Source organism: Acanthochromis polyacanthus, chromosome 19, assembly GCF_021347895.1.
Source record: "Acanthochromis polyacanthus isolate Apoly-LR-REF ecotype Palm Island chromosome 19, KAUST_Apoly_ChrSc, whole genome shotgun sequence".
Classification (NCBI taxonomy): Eukaryota; Metazoa; Chordata; class Actinopteri; family Pomacentridae; genus Acanthochromis; species Acanthochromis polyacanthus.
Window position 1 is genome coordinate 27695043 of NC_067131.1, and position 18090 is coordinate 27713132.

General features: G+C 40.1%; 2 protein-coding genes across 2 annotated transcripts; one reads left to right on the plus strand and one right to left on the minus strand.

Annotated features, from left to right (window-relative positions):
* Window positions 1–1647: 1647 nt before the first annotated feature.
* On the minus strand, window positions 1648–10002 carry nrbf2b (nuclear receptor binding factor 2b). Its single transcript, XM_022200490.2, has 4 exons — window positions 9811–10002; window positions 8326–8410; window positions 5642–5682; window positions 1648–3702 (listed from the first exon to the last, which is right to left on the minus strand). The coding sequence occupies exons 1-4, from the start codon at window positions 9901–9903 to the stop codon at window positions 3016–3018; spliced, it is 906 nt and encodes a 301-aa protein (XP_022056182.1). The 5' UTR covers window positions 9904–10002; the 3' UTR covers window positions 1648–3015.
* A 3258-nt stretch (window positions 10003–13260) lies between these two features.
* LOC110955478 (NHL repeat-containing protein 3) lies at window positions 13261–17639 on the plus strand. The gene is made up of 3 exons (XM_022200491.2): window positions 13261–13767; window positions 15412–15614; window positions 15754–17639. The coding sequence occupies exons 1-3, from the start codon at window positions 13509–13511 to the stop codon at window positions 16351–16353; spliced, it is 1062 nt and encodes a 353-aa protein (XP_022056183.2). The 5' UTR covers window positions 13261–13508; the 3' UTR covers window positions 16354–17639.
* The last annotated feature ends 451 nt before the right edge of the window (window positions 17640–18090 follow it).

Below are 18090 nucleotides of genomic sequence, written 5' to 3' on the forward strand. Positions count from 1 at the left end.
CAGCTTTAGAAGATCTGGATCAGAGGTGTCAAACTCATTCTAGTTCAGGTTCGCTCCACATTCAGCCCAGTAAAATCACAGCATAATAATCGATAAATTACGACAACTCCAAATGTTTTCCTTTGTTTTAGTGCAAAAAAGTACGTTCTGAAAATGTTCACATTTCTGGAATTTAAAAAAAACGACAAAATGTCTAAAAAGTGAGAAACAAAATGACAAAAAATTAAACGATGACAAACAAAACAGAAAACAGACAAAAAAATTTGAAAAAAGAAAGTTGCAAGTTGACAAAAAATGGTCAAAAAGCAAAAACAAGACAAAGAATTACATGAATGGCACAAAATGACAAAAAATGGACAAACAACTATAGAAATGTCTTAGCTCCAGATATTTGGCCCCAATTAATGACAAATGTTCAGATGTTTGGATCGGGGGGAGACGGAGACAACAGACGAGCCAGATAATGTTATCGTCTGATGAGGGGGGATGTTCAGGTCCAACCCTACAAACAACACAAGCAAGGCAAAAAAAATAACAGAAAATGACAAAAACAATACACAAAACGACAAAAATAAGACTTTTTTGTCTTATTTTTGTCATTTTGTGTTTTGCAAAATGACTCGTTTTGCACAAGCGAGACAAAAAAAGAAACGTAAAACGACAAAAAGTCAGACAAAATATTACAAAAATGAGACACAAAATGACAAAAGAATATTGAACAACATAGTAATTTACATTTTGATCAACACAACTTGCCATTGTCTAGAGATTATTTTAAATTTACAGTCTTGCAAATTTTAAATTTGCGCTAATGTCTTCTCTTTAACTTTTACACTTTACAAAGTCGTCCAGCAGGCTAGATTGGACCCTATGGAGGGCCGGTTTTGGCCCGCGGGCTGCATGTTTGACACCCCTGGTCGAGATGAATATTTTAAGACCATCACCAGCTTCAAACGTCAGAACTCTGGAGATCTCACTGTGCTGCTACTACTTCTATTCATGATCAGAACATGATGATGATGATCTTACAACATGCTTGATATGTCGCCATGGTGACTGTAACTGTTGTCCAAAATGCCGTCTAAATTCCCACCATAGTTTAACTGACGAATTGCTTCAGTTCTACAAGCAAGTTAGGAGTCTTTAGAGCATCTGTAGAAGATCAGACTTGAGTTGTAGAACAGTGAGCAAAGGAAAATCAGTGCTCCATTACCATCACATCTACATCGTCTATGGAGAGAAAGACACCATGTGGACACCTCACGACTGGTGCAAACCTTTGAGATACATCAACTTATTCAACTAGTTGGTTGCAGTGTGAACAAGCAGTGGCTGGATGTGTCTGCGAGGCTCTATCAGCTTCATTCTTACTCGTTTCACTTCCTGTTCTGTGTGGAACTGGATAAAAACACCAACCTGCAAGAGCATGGGGGAAGTAGTCCTTGGAAAGCATTTGGAAAAGGGGCAGGCACTTCTAAAAGATACTTGGCAGGTGATTGGATGAACCCTAACTCACACCACAACACTCCTAGCCACCAGTAGTTCCTTCTGGAACACTGAACAGTCCAACTAACTGTGGATTGATCCTTCTAGCGCTCCAGATACCTTTCAAAGAACTGCTCCTAAAAATGCACTACACACACAAAAGATCATTAAAGCCTTTAATTTAAGTCAGCTATGAGAAAATAAAAAAACGCAGCAATGTAGTTTTTCCTCAACAACAGCAATATGCTCTCGTGTGACTGAATTCCACTCACATGATCCAGATCCGTGTGTGTGTATGTGTGTGTGTGTGTGGTAGTGTTAGACCAGTACCTCTGTCACTACTGGGACATGGTTGAGTTGCTGCAGACTTTAAAGGAGCAGTTCATCCAAAAAGTCAGCATTCAGTCATGAACCAGCCACAGTCAAGCATCGCTTCAGTCTGTCCATCAGTGGAACAGCAGGTCGGTTACATTTATGCGTTCTCTGGGGACACGAGGAACACGTTCTGGCAGAGCACCAAATCAGGCACAACTCACAGGAGATAACTTGAATTGATTGGTGAACAGCTCATGCAGCATATCGAGTGTTTTGAAGCTGAACTAGTTGACGACGGCGCCCAAAGTCCAGGATTATTCCAGCCTACTACCACTAGAGGCATCTTCAGCGGATTTCATTCAGAAATGCTCTGAATTTCCAGGCACTGTTCCAGTAGAAGACAGGACACACAATCCCTTTTAGAATAACACAAATGATCAAAAATATAATGATTCACATGAAGACAATGGAACATAATTTCTCATAAATTAAACAGAGAAAACTGATTCTTTTTTCCCGTACTGGCTGACCCCCACATGATGCTATCTTTCTGTGTCATACAACATTTTGTCTTACTACTGTGTTGACACAGACACAAACGCACCATTGTTGAGCTTCAGAACATTGAAATGATGCTGCTAGAGTTATTCAGTTACATTTGGACACAGTTAGCTGTGTCCAAACAGTAAAATACAAACACACAAAAGGCAAAGTTCAACATCTACCTACTAATCATGAACTGGACCTGGTGGTTTCTGCTCAGTTTTTGTGGAAATAAAAGAGCCAAACAGGGCATTTCAGTGATTTGGAAACACCACGGAAGACCATAAGACATGGTTAAAAGCTCCTGAAAACCCAGATAAGTGGACTCTGAATGAGGAACATGTTCCTGACAGCTGATACAGAGCTCACTGCTAACATCTGGCTTCACTGATGTCTCCATTGACATCATTTCTGAATGAACTGTTCCTTCACTGTCTTGCATTAGTGGTAATCTGCCTGGTCAGATCTCTCCTCTCCCTCCTGTCGGTTTATTGCACCATTTGAAGCAGAACTGTCTGGCGGACTGATTCTAACTAGTGCACAGTTTGGGGGTGATCGGTCTGTCCACCTACAACCTGAGCTGGAGTCTCATCAGTCATGGCAGCTCAACTCAAAAGCCATATTTGTGTAGATGTGTGTGTGGTGTGTGTGTGTGTGATAATATCTGTCTAATCACAGTTTATCCCTGTCCAGTAGCTCCTGTAGTTCATTCTGGATGTCCTCTGGCAGCTCCAGAGGCGGCAGGTCATCTAGACACAGATCTTCCTGAGCTGGCATTTCCAGTGGTGGCAGCTGAGGGATTGCAATCTCCTTCCCCTTCCCTGTGCTCTTCCTCTCCTGCCCACCCCCCGTTGGCATGGCAGCGGCCGACTGTGGGAGCACCCAGAGCTCTGAGCGCTCCACAAAGTCCGCCGCCTCGGACTGCAGCCTGGCGTTCTCCGACCGTAGCCGCTCGTTCTCGGCCACCAGCTGCTGATTCTCGTTCATCAGGTGATCGACCAGGCGCCGCAGGTCCTCAATGGTGGTCTGTTGCTCTTCCAAGCGAGTTTTGTCATCTTTGGTGGTCTTTGATCCGGGGTACTGGGGAGTCAAAGGCTGGCAGCCTCCAGTCTGCCGAGTCTGAAGCTGGTAGAGTAAGGTGTCGTACTCTCTCTCCCTGACGCCTCCACTCTCTGCAGCTGAGAGACCGGGGTGTCCGGTGGACTGAGTATGGACCAGGAGGCCTGGGACAGCGGAGGGCTGCATCGCAGCGGATCGGGCCCTCGTTGCCTCACGTCGAGCTTCCCTCTTCCAGCGTTCTTGGATCAGCTGCTGCTGTTTGATATGACTGTCCCTCTGCAGCTCCATGGACAGACGAGCCTGCAGACAGAGCACCAACACCAGCTATCACTCTCTACTACAACACTGACACAAGCCCCACTGCTGGCTTCAGAGCAAACACGACGCTGGACAGCCTGTACACATGATATTTGTCATTTACATGGGACTAGACAACACACCAAGCCATGTATAAAACATAATAATGGAATAAACTAAAACTAAACTAATAGCAGCTGATCAAAGTGTCCAAATGTCACCAGTCTGAAGTGAAGACCATTTCAGTGACCTACTGTTAGATCCTGACTGGTCCGTTCTCCATGTCAGAATAATTCAATTATTACCAACTTAAATGAACTTACTGCTGTTGCTCTGTGAGTAAATACAGACATGTGTGCACCGTGCACTTTTGTTCACCTCAGACAGGTGTGCTTACATTTAATCAGATGTGGCTAAATATTGTATTAGTTTTATTTATTTGCACCATAAAATAAAAACAGTTACATTGGCATTGACAAAAAAATGCAAGAAAGTGCTGGAGAGGTGAAAAACCCCCAAAGTGGGCTTATCCAAGATACCTCCCTATTAATTAATTAAACAAATATAGGAAGAAAAAGAAATAAAATTTAATAAAATGAAATAAACTCAAATAACTCAACAACAAAAAAAAAGCAATTGAATTAATTATGAATGAAAATACATGTCAGCCACCCTCAGGTTGAGTCAGAAATAAACTGGCATGTTAGTTAATTGAACTTTTGATCAGCTGCTCTTAGATTAGATTTAATCTGTTATTACATTATAATTAGTGCTGGGACACAATTAAAACAAACTGATCTAATTAAATACAGGCTTTGTAATTAATTACTCACATTTTTGCCAAATAGCAATATCTGACACAATAAGCAAAATGTTGGTTGACAATTGAATGGATGAATAGAAGTGTATGAAACTCAAACAACGAAAATGTTTGTTCCATTTCTATTGATCTGCATTTTTCATGTTTACTACATTCACAGATTACTGCAAACTCAAAGTGCCATTATAGTGATTATACTCAACATTTTAAGACTTTCTGCAAACTCAAGCACTTTTAATGTCTTGAAAAGTGGTCTATTATGGGATGGCTACACCATTAGCCGGTACCAGGACTGTTGTAGTTAATGTGTCCACAGGATCGTCAATTTCTAGCATTCCATTGATTGTCTTTGTGAAATGCATTGCATGCTGGTTGCGTTCCGGCGCGTCTCTTCAGAGCCCATTTACATAAATTAGACTTGACTTCTATTTTATGCAAATTCAGTGCAGGCAGTGGATGTCCAACGTATCGCAAAATATTCATTAAACGTCTAGTCATCACTGAACCAAAACGAGGACAGATTCAGCTGCTTATTTCTCGCCTCAAATGCTTTCAGAAATACTTTTTGCTGAAGCGTTTGTGTAATAACTGAGAAAGTTTGTGGCCGAGGCGCCATGTTGCTCTAATGTTTCTACTGGACTGAAGCTAAAGCGCTCTCATCCAGCTTGTGGCCCACTCAGACTGTAGAATACAGAATACATAAAATCAATAAATTATACAGTCTATGGGCCCACTACAGTGCATCCTGTAATTCTTAAATACATCTGTGTAGTTCCAACAGTGCCATGGTTAGATTTTCCTAAAGTATTAGCACTTTTACTTGTGTTAAATGTTTGCATATCTGGTCATGTATGATCACAAGTGTTTCTGCTTCCTGGATACATACGTAAATACAACAACTGAGTCTTTAACAGAGATTACTATGCATGTTTTTCCACAAAGTTACATCTAATACTGATATTCTGTCTTTGATATCATTTAAGGCTGCTGTTCTACTTCTCTCTCGAGTTTCAGGCTCCAGAGGGCCTACAGCAGCTGAAGGTGGTGTTAAACAGCTCTTTAGTCTTAGTCAACCCGGACACAAGAGTTTCACCACTTCATGAAACTATGAAAATGTCTCACCTGCTCACAGTCTGTTGTCTTCATTGCATCGGTCAGAAGCTCTGGGAATAGGACAGCAGAAGGAAAGGTGATAACAGCTGTAGAATACCTTTCTGCCACACATCTGTCCAGTAAACTACATCCACAGTCTGTCATCTCTCTGTGATTTCATTGATGCTATTTTATATTCCCTACACTTGTTTCTTCTTGTGTTCCCCTTGACAATGTACCTCCCAAAATAGACAAGAAGTCTTCAGCATATTAGATCATCTTTACTTGTCATTATAATGTGAAGTGGCCTCAGTTCAGCCTATTCTAAAGATCCTGGTGTACCAACAAACTACTGAGATCCCAGCTACCATAAACAAGGTACGATATGGAAAAATGTACGCAACTTCTGGAGCTGGTTGAAAAAGAAACTCATTAGATGTAATCAGACTTTTGTCAGACACAGCGCTGAGCCGTCTTCTGTGTTTTGAATGACATGAGGCTAAAACTATCAACAGGATGCTTAGAATTTCCTTCACATAACAGCAATCACACTGAAGTTCAGCTTTTAATCCATATCAAGTCACTAAGAACATCTTCAAAATCTTCTCTCATTAGCTATAAATAAAAATCTTTTGGTAAAAACCTATGTATGATTGTTGACTACCAGCTGAACTTTGATAAACGTGTGGAGTCAAACACGCATTCCTGCAAACCTTCACTAAATGTTTAACCCACTATTGGGTAAGTGATCATATTTGGTAACTTCCACACACATTAACTATCTGCCTCTCTGAGGCTGAGAAGCATGTGCTTTTCATCCAGCCAATCTTCGAAGATTACTCTACATTACAGAACATGACATCGTGGCGTTTGACCAATCAGCAGAGGCCTGGAACGTATCAAACTTTCTCTTTTCTCCAAAGTTGGACAAAGACGGACTTGCGGTTTGGTCCTCTTCCATATTTTTGGTTGAAACATCAAAACTAACTATGGTTAGTTGACGAAACTCATATTTTACGGTAGAGTAGTTGTGGTAAGCGATTATACATACATTTCTTAGAATGTTTTTTTTTTTAATCACTAATGGGCAAGGAACCATATATGGTAACTTTATTGACGTTGAATTTAACATGAAAATTTAACATTTTAGGGCCACCAGATAGCTCAACTGGTTGAGCAGGTGACCCACGAACAGGCGACAGTCCTGGGTTTGATTCCCGCTCACAGCCCTTTACTGCATGTCTTCCCTCCATTCTTCTCCCTACTTTCCTGTGTGCCTCTCAACTATGTCTAGCTAATAAAGCCAACAAAAGGCCAAAAAATAACTTTAAAGAAAATTAGAAGTTTTGAAAAATGTCACAAAAGTAAAGAAGTCTTATGTCTTCCAACAAAGTTTGAATTTTTAAAGTATATATATGTATAAAGTATGTATATTTCAATGAGTACCCTTGAAAAGGTTAAAGCATTTGTTTCAGATTCGTCTCCATGTTGACTTATCTCCGCCAGGAGGTTATGTAATCACCGGAGTTTGTTTGTTTGTCCGTCTGTGTGTGTGTGTGTGTGTGTGTGTGTGTGTGTGTGTGTGTGTGTGTGTGTGTGTGTGTGTGTGTGTCTGTCTGTCTGTCTGTTTGTCTGTTAACAGCATAACTCAAAAAGTCATGGACGGATTTTCACCAAATTTTTACAGGATGTCCGGAAGAGCAAGAGTAAGAATCGATTAGATTTTGGAGGTGATCCGAATCACCGTCTGGATCCAGGAATTTTTTGAAGGTCGAAGGACAATTGAGAGTTGGCCGCCAGACAAACAAACAGACACACACACACTGACGGACACACACACGGACAGACAAACGGCATGGCGGAGGTATGCGCTCTCCGAGTGCTTTTCTAGTTTTAATTGCATCATTTCTGCAGATTTGTCAGCTTCACAAGTCTCCTCTACCACGTCCCAAAAGTCGTTCTTCTGGATTCCCATCGGCTGACTGGGGAAGCCTCTGAACTCATGGTCAAGCCCACGAAACCGGTTTGAAACAACTTTTTCTTGTCAACATGGTGGATTATCCTGCTAAAAGTAGCATTCAGGAAACCACACAGGGGTTTGCATTGTCAGCAGACAGGGTGTGGTATTGAAACACTGACTGATACAGAAGGACTCGTCATACCATCACACTAAGCAGTAGTCTGGACTGGTGACACATGGCAGGTTGGATCCATGGATTCATGCTGTTGATGGCAAACTGTGAGCCTACCATCTGCAGTCTGAGCATAAATGGAGAATACTCAGAGCAGGTCACATTTTATATGCCCTCTGCAGCCTCACATTTCTGACAGGAGTGGAGCCCAGGGTGGTTGTCTGCTGTTGTATCTCATTCTCCATTAGAAGCGTTGTCAGTTTGGCTGGTTTTTCTCTTCAGCACAGCAGCAAGGAAGTGGTTCTCTGAGACACTGTAGTCTTTCTGTCAGCTACCACCAGTGAGCCAGTACACCCAAAACAGCTCAGATGACAACAATAAGTTCTGATATTTGATGAAAACATAACTGAAATTATTTCCTATACCTGCCAGATTTTAGGCACTGCACTACTGCAACCTTATTAGGACATTAAGCAATTGCTTGAATAAGCAGGTTTACATGTATTTGTGATAAATAAATCCACATCACACGCTAGATGGCCAAACATGGAGCGGGTGTAGTGGTGGTGTCACAAAGGCTACCTGCTGCTTTTCCATGGCAGGAGATGGCCTCTTTGTACTTCCCAGCAGCTACCAAACGGTCCGCCTTCCTGCACTGCTGGTGAGCCTGAAAAGAGGTAGAAATGTGGACAGAGTGTTTGTGTGTAAAAGGTTCAATAAAGGAGAACCTAAGCATTTCTCTTTCCATCCCTTCATTTGCTACATCTGCTTGTTCATCAAAACGGTCCTCCACAGGGTCCAATTTGGCCCTGGAAGATGTTGTAAAAGTAAAAATTACAGAGAAGACATTAACTGCAAATTTATACAACTATAGATCTAAAACATTTTCCAGACCTCAACAAGTTGTTCTGATCATAAAGTAAAATTATTAATTGTTCTTTTGTCACTTTGTGTCTCATTTTTGGAATATTTTGTCTTGTTTTTGTTTATTGTCTCCTGCTTTTGTTGCTTTGTTTCTCATTTTTGTCGTTTTCTGTTTCTTGTCTTGCTTGCGTCATTCGTCTATTTTTTGTCGATTTGTTTCTCGCTTTTGTCGCTTTGTGTCTTGTTTTTTAATATTTTGTCTTCTTCTTGTTTATTTGTCATTTTGATCAAAACTGGGCTGAATGTGACCGCTGAACTCAAATGAGTTTGACACTTCTGCTCTAGAGTTTGTGGTTTCGTATGTTCTCGATTGAAACATTTTACCATGTTGCAAGGAATCATGCTGTTGGCTTTCAGTTTTAGGCAGCACACTGTGAACTTGTCCTTTTAGCAGCTTCCTATCTGGTTTAGCTTTCAAAGACACACCGATCAATTTACACGCCTTAATTGTAATACATCTTGCTTGTTATAACAGTTATTTTACATGTTCACACCAAAAACCTACTGATTGTCTTCAGAGAATACAAGCCTCCATCACCAGGCTTTTAACTAGAATGCACTGACTCCTGTTTTAGGATCTTTACACCGACTGCCAGTAGTTTTAGAATTGATTTTAAGATCGTATTAATTATTTGTGAGTCTCTCTGTGGCATTTCTACTCATGATATTTCTGACTTCTCCACTCACACAACAGTTGGAATAAATAGCCTGACAAAATTCATTTAGTCACTGACTTCTTTTAGATCTTTTTAGCAAATATACTTTAATCTAAGGGCCTTTCCCGATTTTACTGAAGTGTTTTCTGGACTCTTTTGTCCGTTCAGAAACCTTAAGATTTGTCTGTTTTAGTCCTATGCAAAGCACCGTGTAATGTGTGATTTTAAAAGGGCTCGTAACGTTAACACATCCACCTTCACTGTTTACTGTCTGTCTAAACATTAGGTATAACAGCATAACAAAGCGTCTTCATGTACATTCTGTCGAGGACACAACCAAACAGTTGTGTAGCGTGCCACCCTATTACAGCAAACACAGCGGTTAGAGGCTAACTCCCAGTGGAGGCTAGCTAATGTAGCTCACCTATGCAGCCTCCTAGCTACAGTAACGTTAGCCTGCTATTGCAACACCAAGAAGCAAACTTACGAGGTTGAGCGGGCTGTCTACGACCTCCATGGAGTGGATTCTTCGATGGTTTATACTACATGAAATGTGTCGATGTCCCTCGCGGACTGTCATTCGCACTGTGAGGAAAAAATCTTGACAAATATATTTACAAGAAAATTACCGACGCCTCGACTACACGGCCAAAGCGGCGTCAACACGTCGTGACGTCACTGCCGCTCCGGAGTCCGTTCTTGGAGGGTCAAGTAACCGGAAGTAGAAACATCTACATTCATATATCCAGCTTCCAATTATCGTGTCTAATTCAGGGGCCACATTCAGCCCAGTTTCATTTGAAGTGGGCCACACTAGTTAAATTGTAACCTATGAATAACAACAACTCAATTTTTTCCCTTTGTTTTAGTGCAAAAATGTACATTCTGAAAACGTGAATTATCATTTTTACCAAACATTATGAACAACCTGAAATGTCTTACGTAAAATAAGTTGAATTTCAACAACATTATGCCTCAGTTTATTGCTTACACAATACAATTACAGATCACAGTATATCTACAAAGGCACCAAATGTTAAGTCATAGGTTTCTGGAACTAAGTAATATAGTATTTTACTTTATGATCAAAATGGCAAAAGTCAGACAGAAAAACAACAAAAAAGTCAAAATATTGCAAAAATGAGTAGATGAAATAGACAAAAACACAAGTGAGACAAAAAGAACAATTATTATTATTATTATTATTATTATGATTATTATTATTACATTTTAAATTTAAATTTTAAAAATTATCACTGATAGATACCTGATAACATTCATCCATCCATCCATTCTCTATACACCGCTTTATCCTCACTAGGGTCGCGGGGGCGCTGGAGTCTATCCCAGCTGACTCGGGCGAATGCAGGGGACACCCTGGACAGGTCACCAGTCTATTACAGGGCTACATATACAGACACTCACATTCACACCTACATTCAATTTAGAGTGATCAATTAACCTCAGCATATTTTTGGATTGCGGGAGGAAGCCGGAGTGCCCGGAGAAAACCCACGCATGCACAGGGAGAACATGCAAACTCCATGCAGAAAGATCCCAGACTCAGGCTGGGATTTGAACCAGGGATGTTCTTGCTCCAAAGCAAAAGTGCTAACCACTACTCCACTGTGCAGCTCCTGATAATAACAGTAAAGATCTATTCTGATGAGCGATTCTTTATTATATAATAATCATGTTTTTTTTTCCTGTGCCCATGAAGCTATGATAATTTTTTTTTGCACAAATTTGGTCTTGCTTCCCATTGTTTAGTCTGGATTGTAAGTGTATATATTTATATACAATCCAGTTTTTCTTTTACATGCATTTTTTTCCAGCAGTCTTGTCAGTGAAACAAACCAGTTAAGGTTTAAGCTCCACTGAATTTACCTCAGGATTAATAAAGTATCTATCTATCTCTCTATCTATCTATCAATACTGTTGCACCTCGACTGTTTTTGCGACTCATCAAAAATCTGTCATGAGCAAACTGACAGGCAGGATCCATCGTCTCTATTTACAATCCATCCTCTTTAAACTGCATTATTGATCTTGACCTATGTCATGGAGGTTTGGCATGAAGGTGGGTTGGGGTGAGGACGCAGAGGAGGAAGCTTCCCCTAGGTGTCTCCAGTGCCAGCTTCCTCTTCTTTAGCATTTGACCCTGCTCTTGGCTTGACTGCTCAATGCAGCAGCCTTATTTTCAGCACATAGTCGATGGCTGCCAATATTTAGAACGAAGTCCCCTCGCTGCTCTTCAACAGAAGCTTAGAAATACTGTAAACAAACACACCTGATCTACGTGAGGCCAAAGGTTTGGAGGTTCTTTTTTATGTCATTCCTTTTCTTAATTTTCAACAGGTGATTAAAAAACAGCAGTTTGCATTATGAACTCCTGCTTTCCACACTGTGCCAGGTGTTCTATACCTCCACACTTGCCGCTCAACTGTGGGCTTTTCCTCACGCTTGCTGTTGTTATTTTACTCTCCAGTCCGTTAGCGACGCTGCTGCCGGGCTGATGAAAAGAAAAACACAAAACAACAAAAACATGGGACAAATAACAAAAGTCAGACAAAAAATACAACTAACAACAAAAACGACAAAATATTCAAAAAATGAGACTCAAAAGAACATTGAGCAATCTAATGTTTTACCTTGTGATAAAAACAACTTGTCATAGTCTATCCAAAAATGAGACACAAAATAAAATAACAATGATGCATAATCAGAATGACAAAAAACAACCAAAAAGAAGACAAAATATTATAAACATGAGACACAAAACAACAAAAACGCAATGATGTATGATCAAAATGGTAAAAAAAACAACAAAAACATGAGACAAATGACAAAAGTCAGACAAAAAAGACAACAAACTGGAAAAAGAAGACAAAATATTCCAAAAATGAGACACAAAATGACAAACGCCACGAAAACAGAAACAAAACATACAAGAAAATAGACAAAAAAGTTACAAAGTGACACCAAATGGACAGAAACGAGACACAAAATTACCAGAAAAGTAAACAAAATGACAAAAAATAGACAAAGACAAAAGTGAGACAAAAAGAAAAGATGCTGAAAATATGTGACAAAAATGCATACAAAATATACAGACAAAAATAGACAACAAACAAAACAGGACAAAATATTACAAAAATGAGACACAGAATTACAAAGGAGCAATGATCAATATAGTATTTTATTTAATGATCAGAACAACTTGTTAAGATGTAGAAATTATTTTAGATTTATAGTTACAAAAATTTACAATTTGCAGTTAATGTTTTCTCTGTAATTTTCACACTTTACAAAATCTTCTAGGGCAGTTTGGATCCTCTGGAGGACCGGTTTTGGCCCGCGGGCTTCATTTTTGACACCCCTGCTCTATAGCAATGGCTTAACCTAAAACAAAAAACTATATTTGAAAAAAAAAACCAACAGCATTAGAAGTTTTGCTACACAAAGTTTTCCTTAACCCTCATGTTGTCCTTACCAAAAAATGTTGTTGCCTTGTCTGAAAAAAGTCCAAAATTTCTGAAAAAATTTCCCCAAATTTATAAAAATTTGCAAAATCTTCAGGAAGAAAATTCCTGAAAAGCTTCCCTCAAAAGTTGTATTTTTTTAAATAAAAAAATCCCCAAATTTGACAGCGAAATTCACTGGATTTTGGTTGATTTTTTTTCTGAATTTTCTTAATCTGTTTTTTTCCCCACCAAAAAATTTTTCAAAAATTTCCTAAACATTTTTTGAAAATGCGGAAGTTTTCACTGAGAAAAAAATATATTTTCCACATTTTTTAAAACGGGTCAATCTGACCCGAAGGACGACAGGAGGGTTAAACAATATTAACCCATCAGATATGTGGACTTTGATGTCTTAGTCATTGTTTTATTGTGATCTTTTAGCGGAAATGGTGTGCGTGTAAGTCCTCTCCATGTTGCCGCTTTATTTTGTTTTCGCTCAGGAAGAGGAAGTGACTTCCGTATTTCATGTATCCAATGGCTTTGACTTGCATATTATAATCAGAGGCTTTTCACCTCACTCCAGCTCCACAGACAGGATATAAACCTGTCTGTTCCTCAGCTGGCTGTCAACAGACGGTACATGACCTCCGTCGGTCCTCGGCTTTAGGAACACTCTGACGTCAGTGAACCAGCAGAGAACCTGCAGCAGGAACCTGAACTGATGCTCCTGAAAAAGAGAGGACATACGTGGTTGATAGCTTCCAGCATGGTGTCCCTAGTCGTGCTCATGATGCTGCTGTACGGCACCATCGGCAGCCAGCAGCCCGGCAGCTCCAGCCTCAGACGTGACTACCAGCTGCTGGGCAGACCGCTGTACAAGCTGGACCTGAGCTGGCCCAAGAACCCGGAGCTGTTCGGCGGGTTGGTGTTCGCAGTAGCTGTCAACCAGTACGCTGGGGTGGTCTATGTGGCTCAGAGAGGTAAATACACGAACTGCACCTGAGGCAAATCTGCATTTCCGCTATATTTCGTTTGTGGCATAATTGTTTTGTTGTTCCTTGTAAATGCGCATGCGTTAAGGACACAACGCTTTACAGATCCTTGAAGCATCCGCTTCTGTGCAAATTAGTGGAATTCGGTTTATTTTTATGTTGACAATTCTTAAGCACATATGCACCTATTGTTATAAACACTGGTACAGAATATATTAAAATTCATAACAGCTTTATGGATGGAGAAGTTTTTCTTGCATATCAACACCCTCTTAACCCTGTAAAACCCACTGTTGCAAAAATACATCAGTTTTATTTTATTTTGCTATTTTTTTTTCTATATTTGGGTTATGTACATACATACATACAGTTGCAAGAAAAAGTATGTGAACCCTTTGGGATTACATGGATCTCTGCATACATTGGTCATAAAATATGTTCTGATCTTCATCTAAGTCATATAACTAGACAAACACAGTCTGCTTAAATAGTACAGCACAAAAAATGTATAGGTTTTCATGTTTTTATTGAACACAACAGGTAAATATTCAAAGTGCAGGGTGGAAAAAGTATGTGAACCTTTAAATTTAATAACTGATTGACCCTCCTTTGGCAGCAATAACCTCAACCAAACGCTTCCTGTAGTTGCAGATCAGACCTGCACAACGATTAGGAGGAGTTTTTTCACTCATTTCAATATTTTCAATATTTTTTCCGCTCATTTTTTTTTCCATATTTGGGTTTGTATATATTTGCTAAAAAAATTCTGTATTTGGATCTCACAGGGTTGAAATATTGACCCAAGTAATTTTTTCAGGTTTTTCAGAAACACAAACTGAACCACGCCACATTGAACCCTGATCTAGGCTGTTATACTACAGGGGTCAGAATCACTACAGAATCATGTCATCTGTTCCACTGAGGATGTAGATGATTTTACCAGATGTGGCCGGCCTCATGAAGAGAGGATTTAGGCAAAACAGTGACTTTTGTCAAAAAAAATGACTTGGGTCATTATTTTAGAAAGGTGACGATATGCAAAGATGTGCTGTTAAAATGCTTCATTAAAACAGAACAGAACACATAGAACATACATTTCTGTATGTGTTTAGAGACATGTATATTTTATGTATCTTTTGTCTCTACTATGAATAAGCTACTGCAGTGAAGTCACCAATTAGATGTCTGATGAACTCAGTAAAGTGAACAGCATGGCAGGTTTGTCTGTGTCCTTTACGCCATGTTGAATATGTATCCAGTCTCCATTGTGGTTTCTGTGGTGAATAATGACGCTCCAGTCACTCTGAGAAGCTGTACACGTGTTTCGTTTTCCAAACATTCATATAGTGAGGCAAAAGTATCCTGAACTTGCTAGATCACAACAGGCCACCAAATGTTTGCCTAGAAACTTATTTTGGTATTTCTACAGCATCTTTTGTGGGTTAAGTTCTGCTTTCTTTTAATATCCTCTCATTTATTCCTCACTGCATCAGCTGATTAAGAGTTACATTACTGTCAACAACTAGAAATGAAAATAGTTCTAGAGTATGGTGCCTGATGTTGACTCATATCTGCACGTGTCGTTTGTGTTATATAATTGTGTACTTTATCAGTGCTGCCTTTGCTTGCCAGGTGACAATGTGCCCAAAGTCCTGGTGTTCACCACAGATGGAGATTTCCTTATGTCTTGGAACACAACCACCCTGGAGATGCCTCATGGGATGTTTTTAGCAGACACAGCCTCATTAAACCCCACAGTGTGGATCACAGATGTGGGAAACGGCCCCAACGGCCACTGCATCAAACAGTACTCACCGTCAGGGAAACTTCTGCAGGTGAGTGCTTCCTCCAGGATTAGATTTGGTAGCAGTGGTGGGTTCTACAAGCTAGGTTTGCTTTTACACATTTCCTGTGATACCTAGGATTAGAAAACAGTGTGTTGCTTGGTGTTGAATATGTTCTCGCGTGTGTCAGGTGCTTGGTACACCTGGGAAAGCAGGCTCTGCGTTGGACCCTCTGCAATTCGACCAGCCAGCTGAAATCTTTGTTCACGACTCTGGGGAGATGTACATCGTGGATGGTGATGGAGGGATGAACAACCGGCTCATCAAGCTGTCCACAGACCAGCAGGTGTTGTGGGTGCACGGGGAGAAGGGACAGGGCATGGCTCAGTTCTACATCCCCCACAGTGTGACAGTGGACAGTGCTCAGAGAGTGTGGGTGGCTGACCGGGGCAACAAGAGGATCCAGGTGTTTAACTCCATCACCGGGGACTGGCTGGGGACGTGGGGGAGCTGCTTCACCGAGGATGCACCCTACTCTGTCCGCCTGACCCCAGACAAGAAGTACTTTGTTGTTGTCCAGCTCAACACCAATCAGATTTCACTGCTGGATGCACCGCCAGTGGGCTTGATCGGCCAGTGCAGCGTGGTCAGCGTGATTCAGCTGGCCGATGAGGTGAAGCCCCACCTGGTGGACCTGGACCTGAAGACTGGGGCTCTGTATGTGGCTGAAATTGGAGCTCAACAGGCACAGAAGTTTATCCCCTTCAGTCTGGGTGGGAGTTTTCTGTAGAGCCATGTTGGGCTTTAACTGAAGAAGCAAAAACTATGCCAATCATAGGCATTACCACTTACCTAAAATCTACCAAAATGCTCCTATGGATTATAATACCGTTTGCAATACTGTAATGCAGAAAGAAAAGAAAACACAGTATGGTGAAACCCTCCTAATAACATATCTAATGTAGCCTCTGACAACCATCTCTTAAAGGTTTTTGTCTCTACAGTTTTCAATTACTTGTAGATAAATGTAATCTTTTTGAGGCAGGGTTTCTGATAGCTAAGCATGTACTGCTTTAAACTGTGTTAATATTCAGCAGATTTCAACTTTAAGCATCAGTTAAATATTTTGGGATCACAGGACATCTGTATGTTACTCTTTTAACCCTTGGGTGCACAGTGGGGGTCAGGATACGCATTTTCCACTGGATTGGGTCACTTTTGACCCATGTAGTGCATCAAAAGGTTAAAGCAAAAGGAAATTTCTGCTACTATTTCTAGTCGCTTCGCTAATCGTCTCTTTGTTTCTGTAATTTTGTGCAGTTATGTGCCAATTGTATGTTTCACTACATTTGTTGAGTGCTTGAACAGATCAGAGCCTCTCTGGTGCAGAAGTGTTTCCTTTATTTACTTTTTTGCTGGTTCGGCTTTTGGTGTATGATTATACATGTGTAAAAGGCTAGAACTGAATTGTTTTGCACACTGTGTTCTATGAATGTGAATTACTCTTTCTGAAAAATGATTTTGACAAAGCAGATGTATACATTTACTCTCAGTAATGATATTACTGTCCTGCACTATGATTCTTGTGTTTTGAGATAAATGCTACTATGAGAAATGGATTTTATTTGTGCCTAATCCATATAGAACAGTGTTTGGGAGTTTCAAAATGGGTCTCCAAATAAAACTAAGAAAATACTTTCAATAAAAGCACATAATTTTGTTTCAGTCACTTTCATCACACATGCAGCTCATTGTGTTGCCCTACGACTCAACTTAAACAGTCCAAAAACATAATGAGGTTTATTGGTGATTCTACATTGTCTGTAGGTGTGAATGTGAGAGTGATTGTTTATCTGCATATGTAGCCCTGTGATTGGATGGATGGATGGATGGTTACATTTTGAGTACCTTTACCAAACAGAGCTCTGTTCTAACTGGATTATGTTGCTTGGCGATATTTATTTTTGTGGTACAGCTTGTTACACCTGCTTGATCAGTTATGGATGCTTGTTGAAAAATGCTTCATTTTCATTTTTGTGACCAAATATTTCATAAATAAAAATATTCTATATGTTGTTTTTTTGTTGTAGTGTGACATGCAACTGCATGTGGTTCAGAAAATATCACCAGCTGACTTCTGCATCATCAGAACTTTGATAATCAGAGATTTTTTGCCAACCCCTGTAAATCTTCTTTTTTTGCATATTTGTCTTGCTGAAATCACCAAACACATTTTAATGTAAGACACAGATCACCCAAGAAAACACAAAATGCTGTTTTTGCATGATGATTTAATTTATTGAAGGAACTATGCTGTCCACCCCACGTTGCCCTATGAGAAAAAGTAATTGCCCCCTTCATTTGAGAATCGGGGTAACTTTTACCAGCCGTACTGCATATGGTTACTGCCAGTCTTGTTGAATCTGTCCACTCTGACTGTGGTAAGACCTTAAAAGCGCAATTTGTGCTCATAAACCATCTAATGTGGCTAAACTGAACTTATTTTATCGAGAAGAGTGCACCAACA

What these genes read in the sequence shown, in the direction of transcription:
- nrbf2b (XM_022200490.2), bottom strand. Translation starts at nt 9,903, where the DNA reads ATGACAGTCCGCGAGGGACATCGACACATTTCATGTAGTATAAACCAT. An exon ending in TAGACAGCCCGCTCAACCTC is followed by an intron (nt 8,411 to 9,810) that starts GTAAGTTTGCTT and finishes ACCTCTTTTCAG; the next exon opens with GCTCACCAGCAGTGCAGGAA. An exon ending in AGACAACAGACTGTGAGCAG is followed by an intron (nt 3,703 to 5,641) that starts GTGAGACATTTT and finishes CTCTGTCTGCAG; the next exon opens with GCTCGTCTGTCCATGGAGCT.
- LOC110955478 (XM_022200491.2), top strand. Translation starts at nt 13,509, where the DNA reads ATGCTCCTGAAAAAGAGAGGACATACGTGGTTGATAGCTTCCAGCATG. An exon ending in GGTCTATGTGGCTCAGAGAG is followed by an intron (nt 13,768 to 15,411) that starts GTAAATACACGA and finishes TTTGCTTGCCAG; the next exon opens with GTGACAATGTGCCCAAAGTC. An exon ending in CGTCAGGGAAACTTCTGCAG is followed by an intron (nt 15,615 to 15,753) that starts GTGAGTGCTTCC and finishes CGCGTGTGTCAG; the next exon opens with GTGCTTGGTACACCTGGGAA.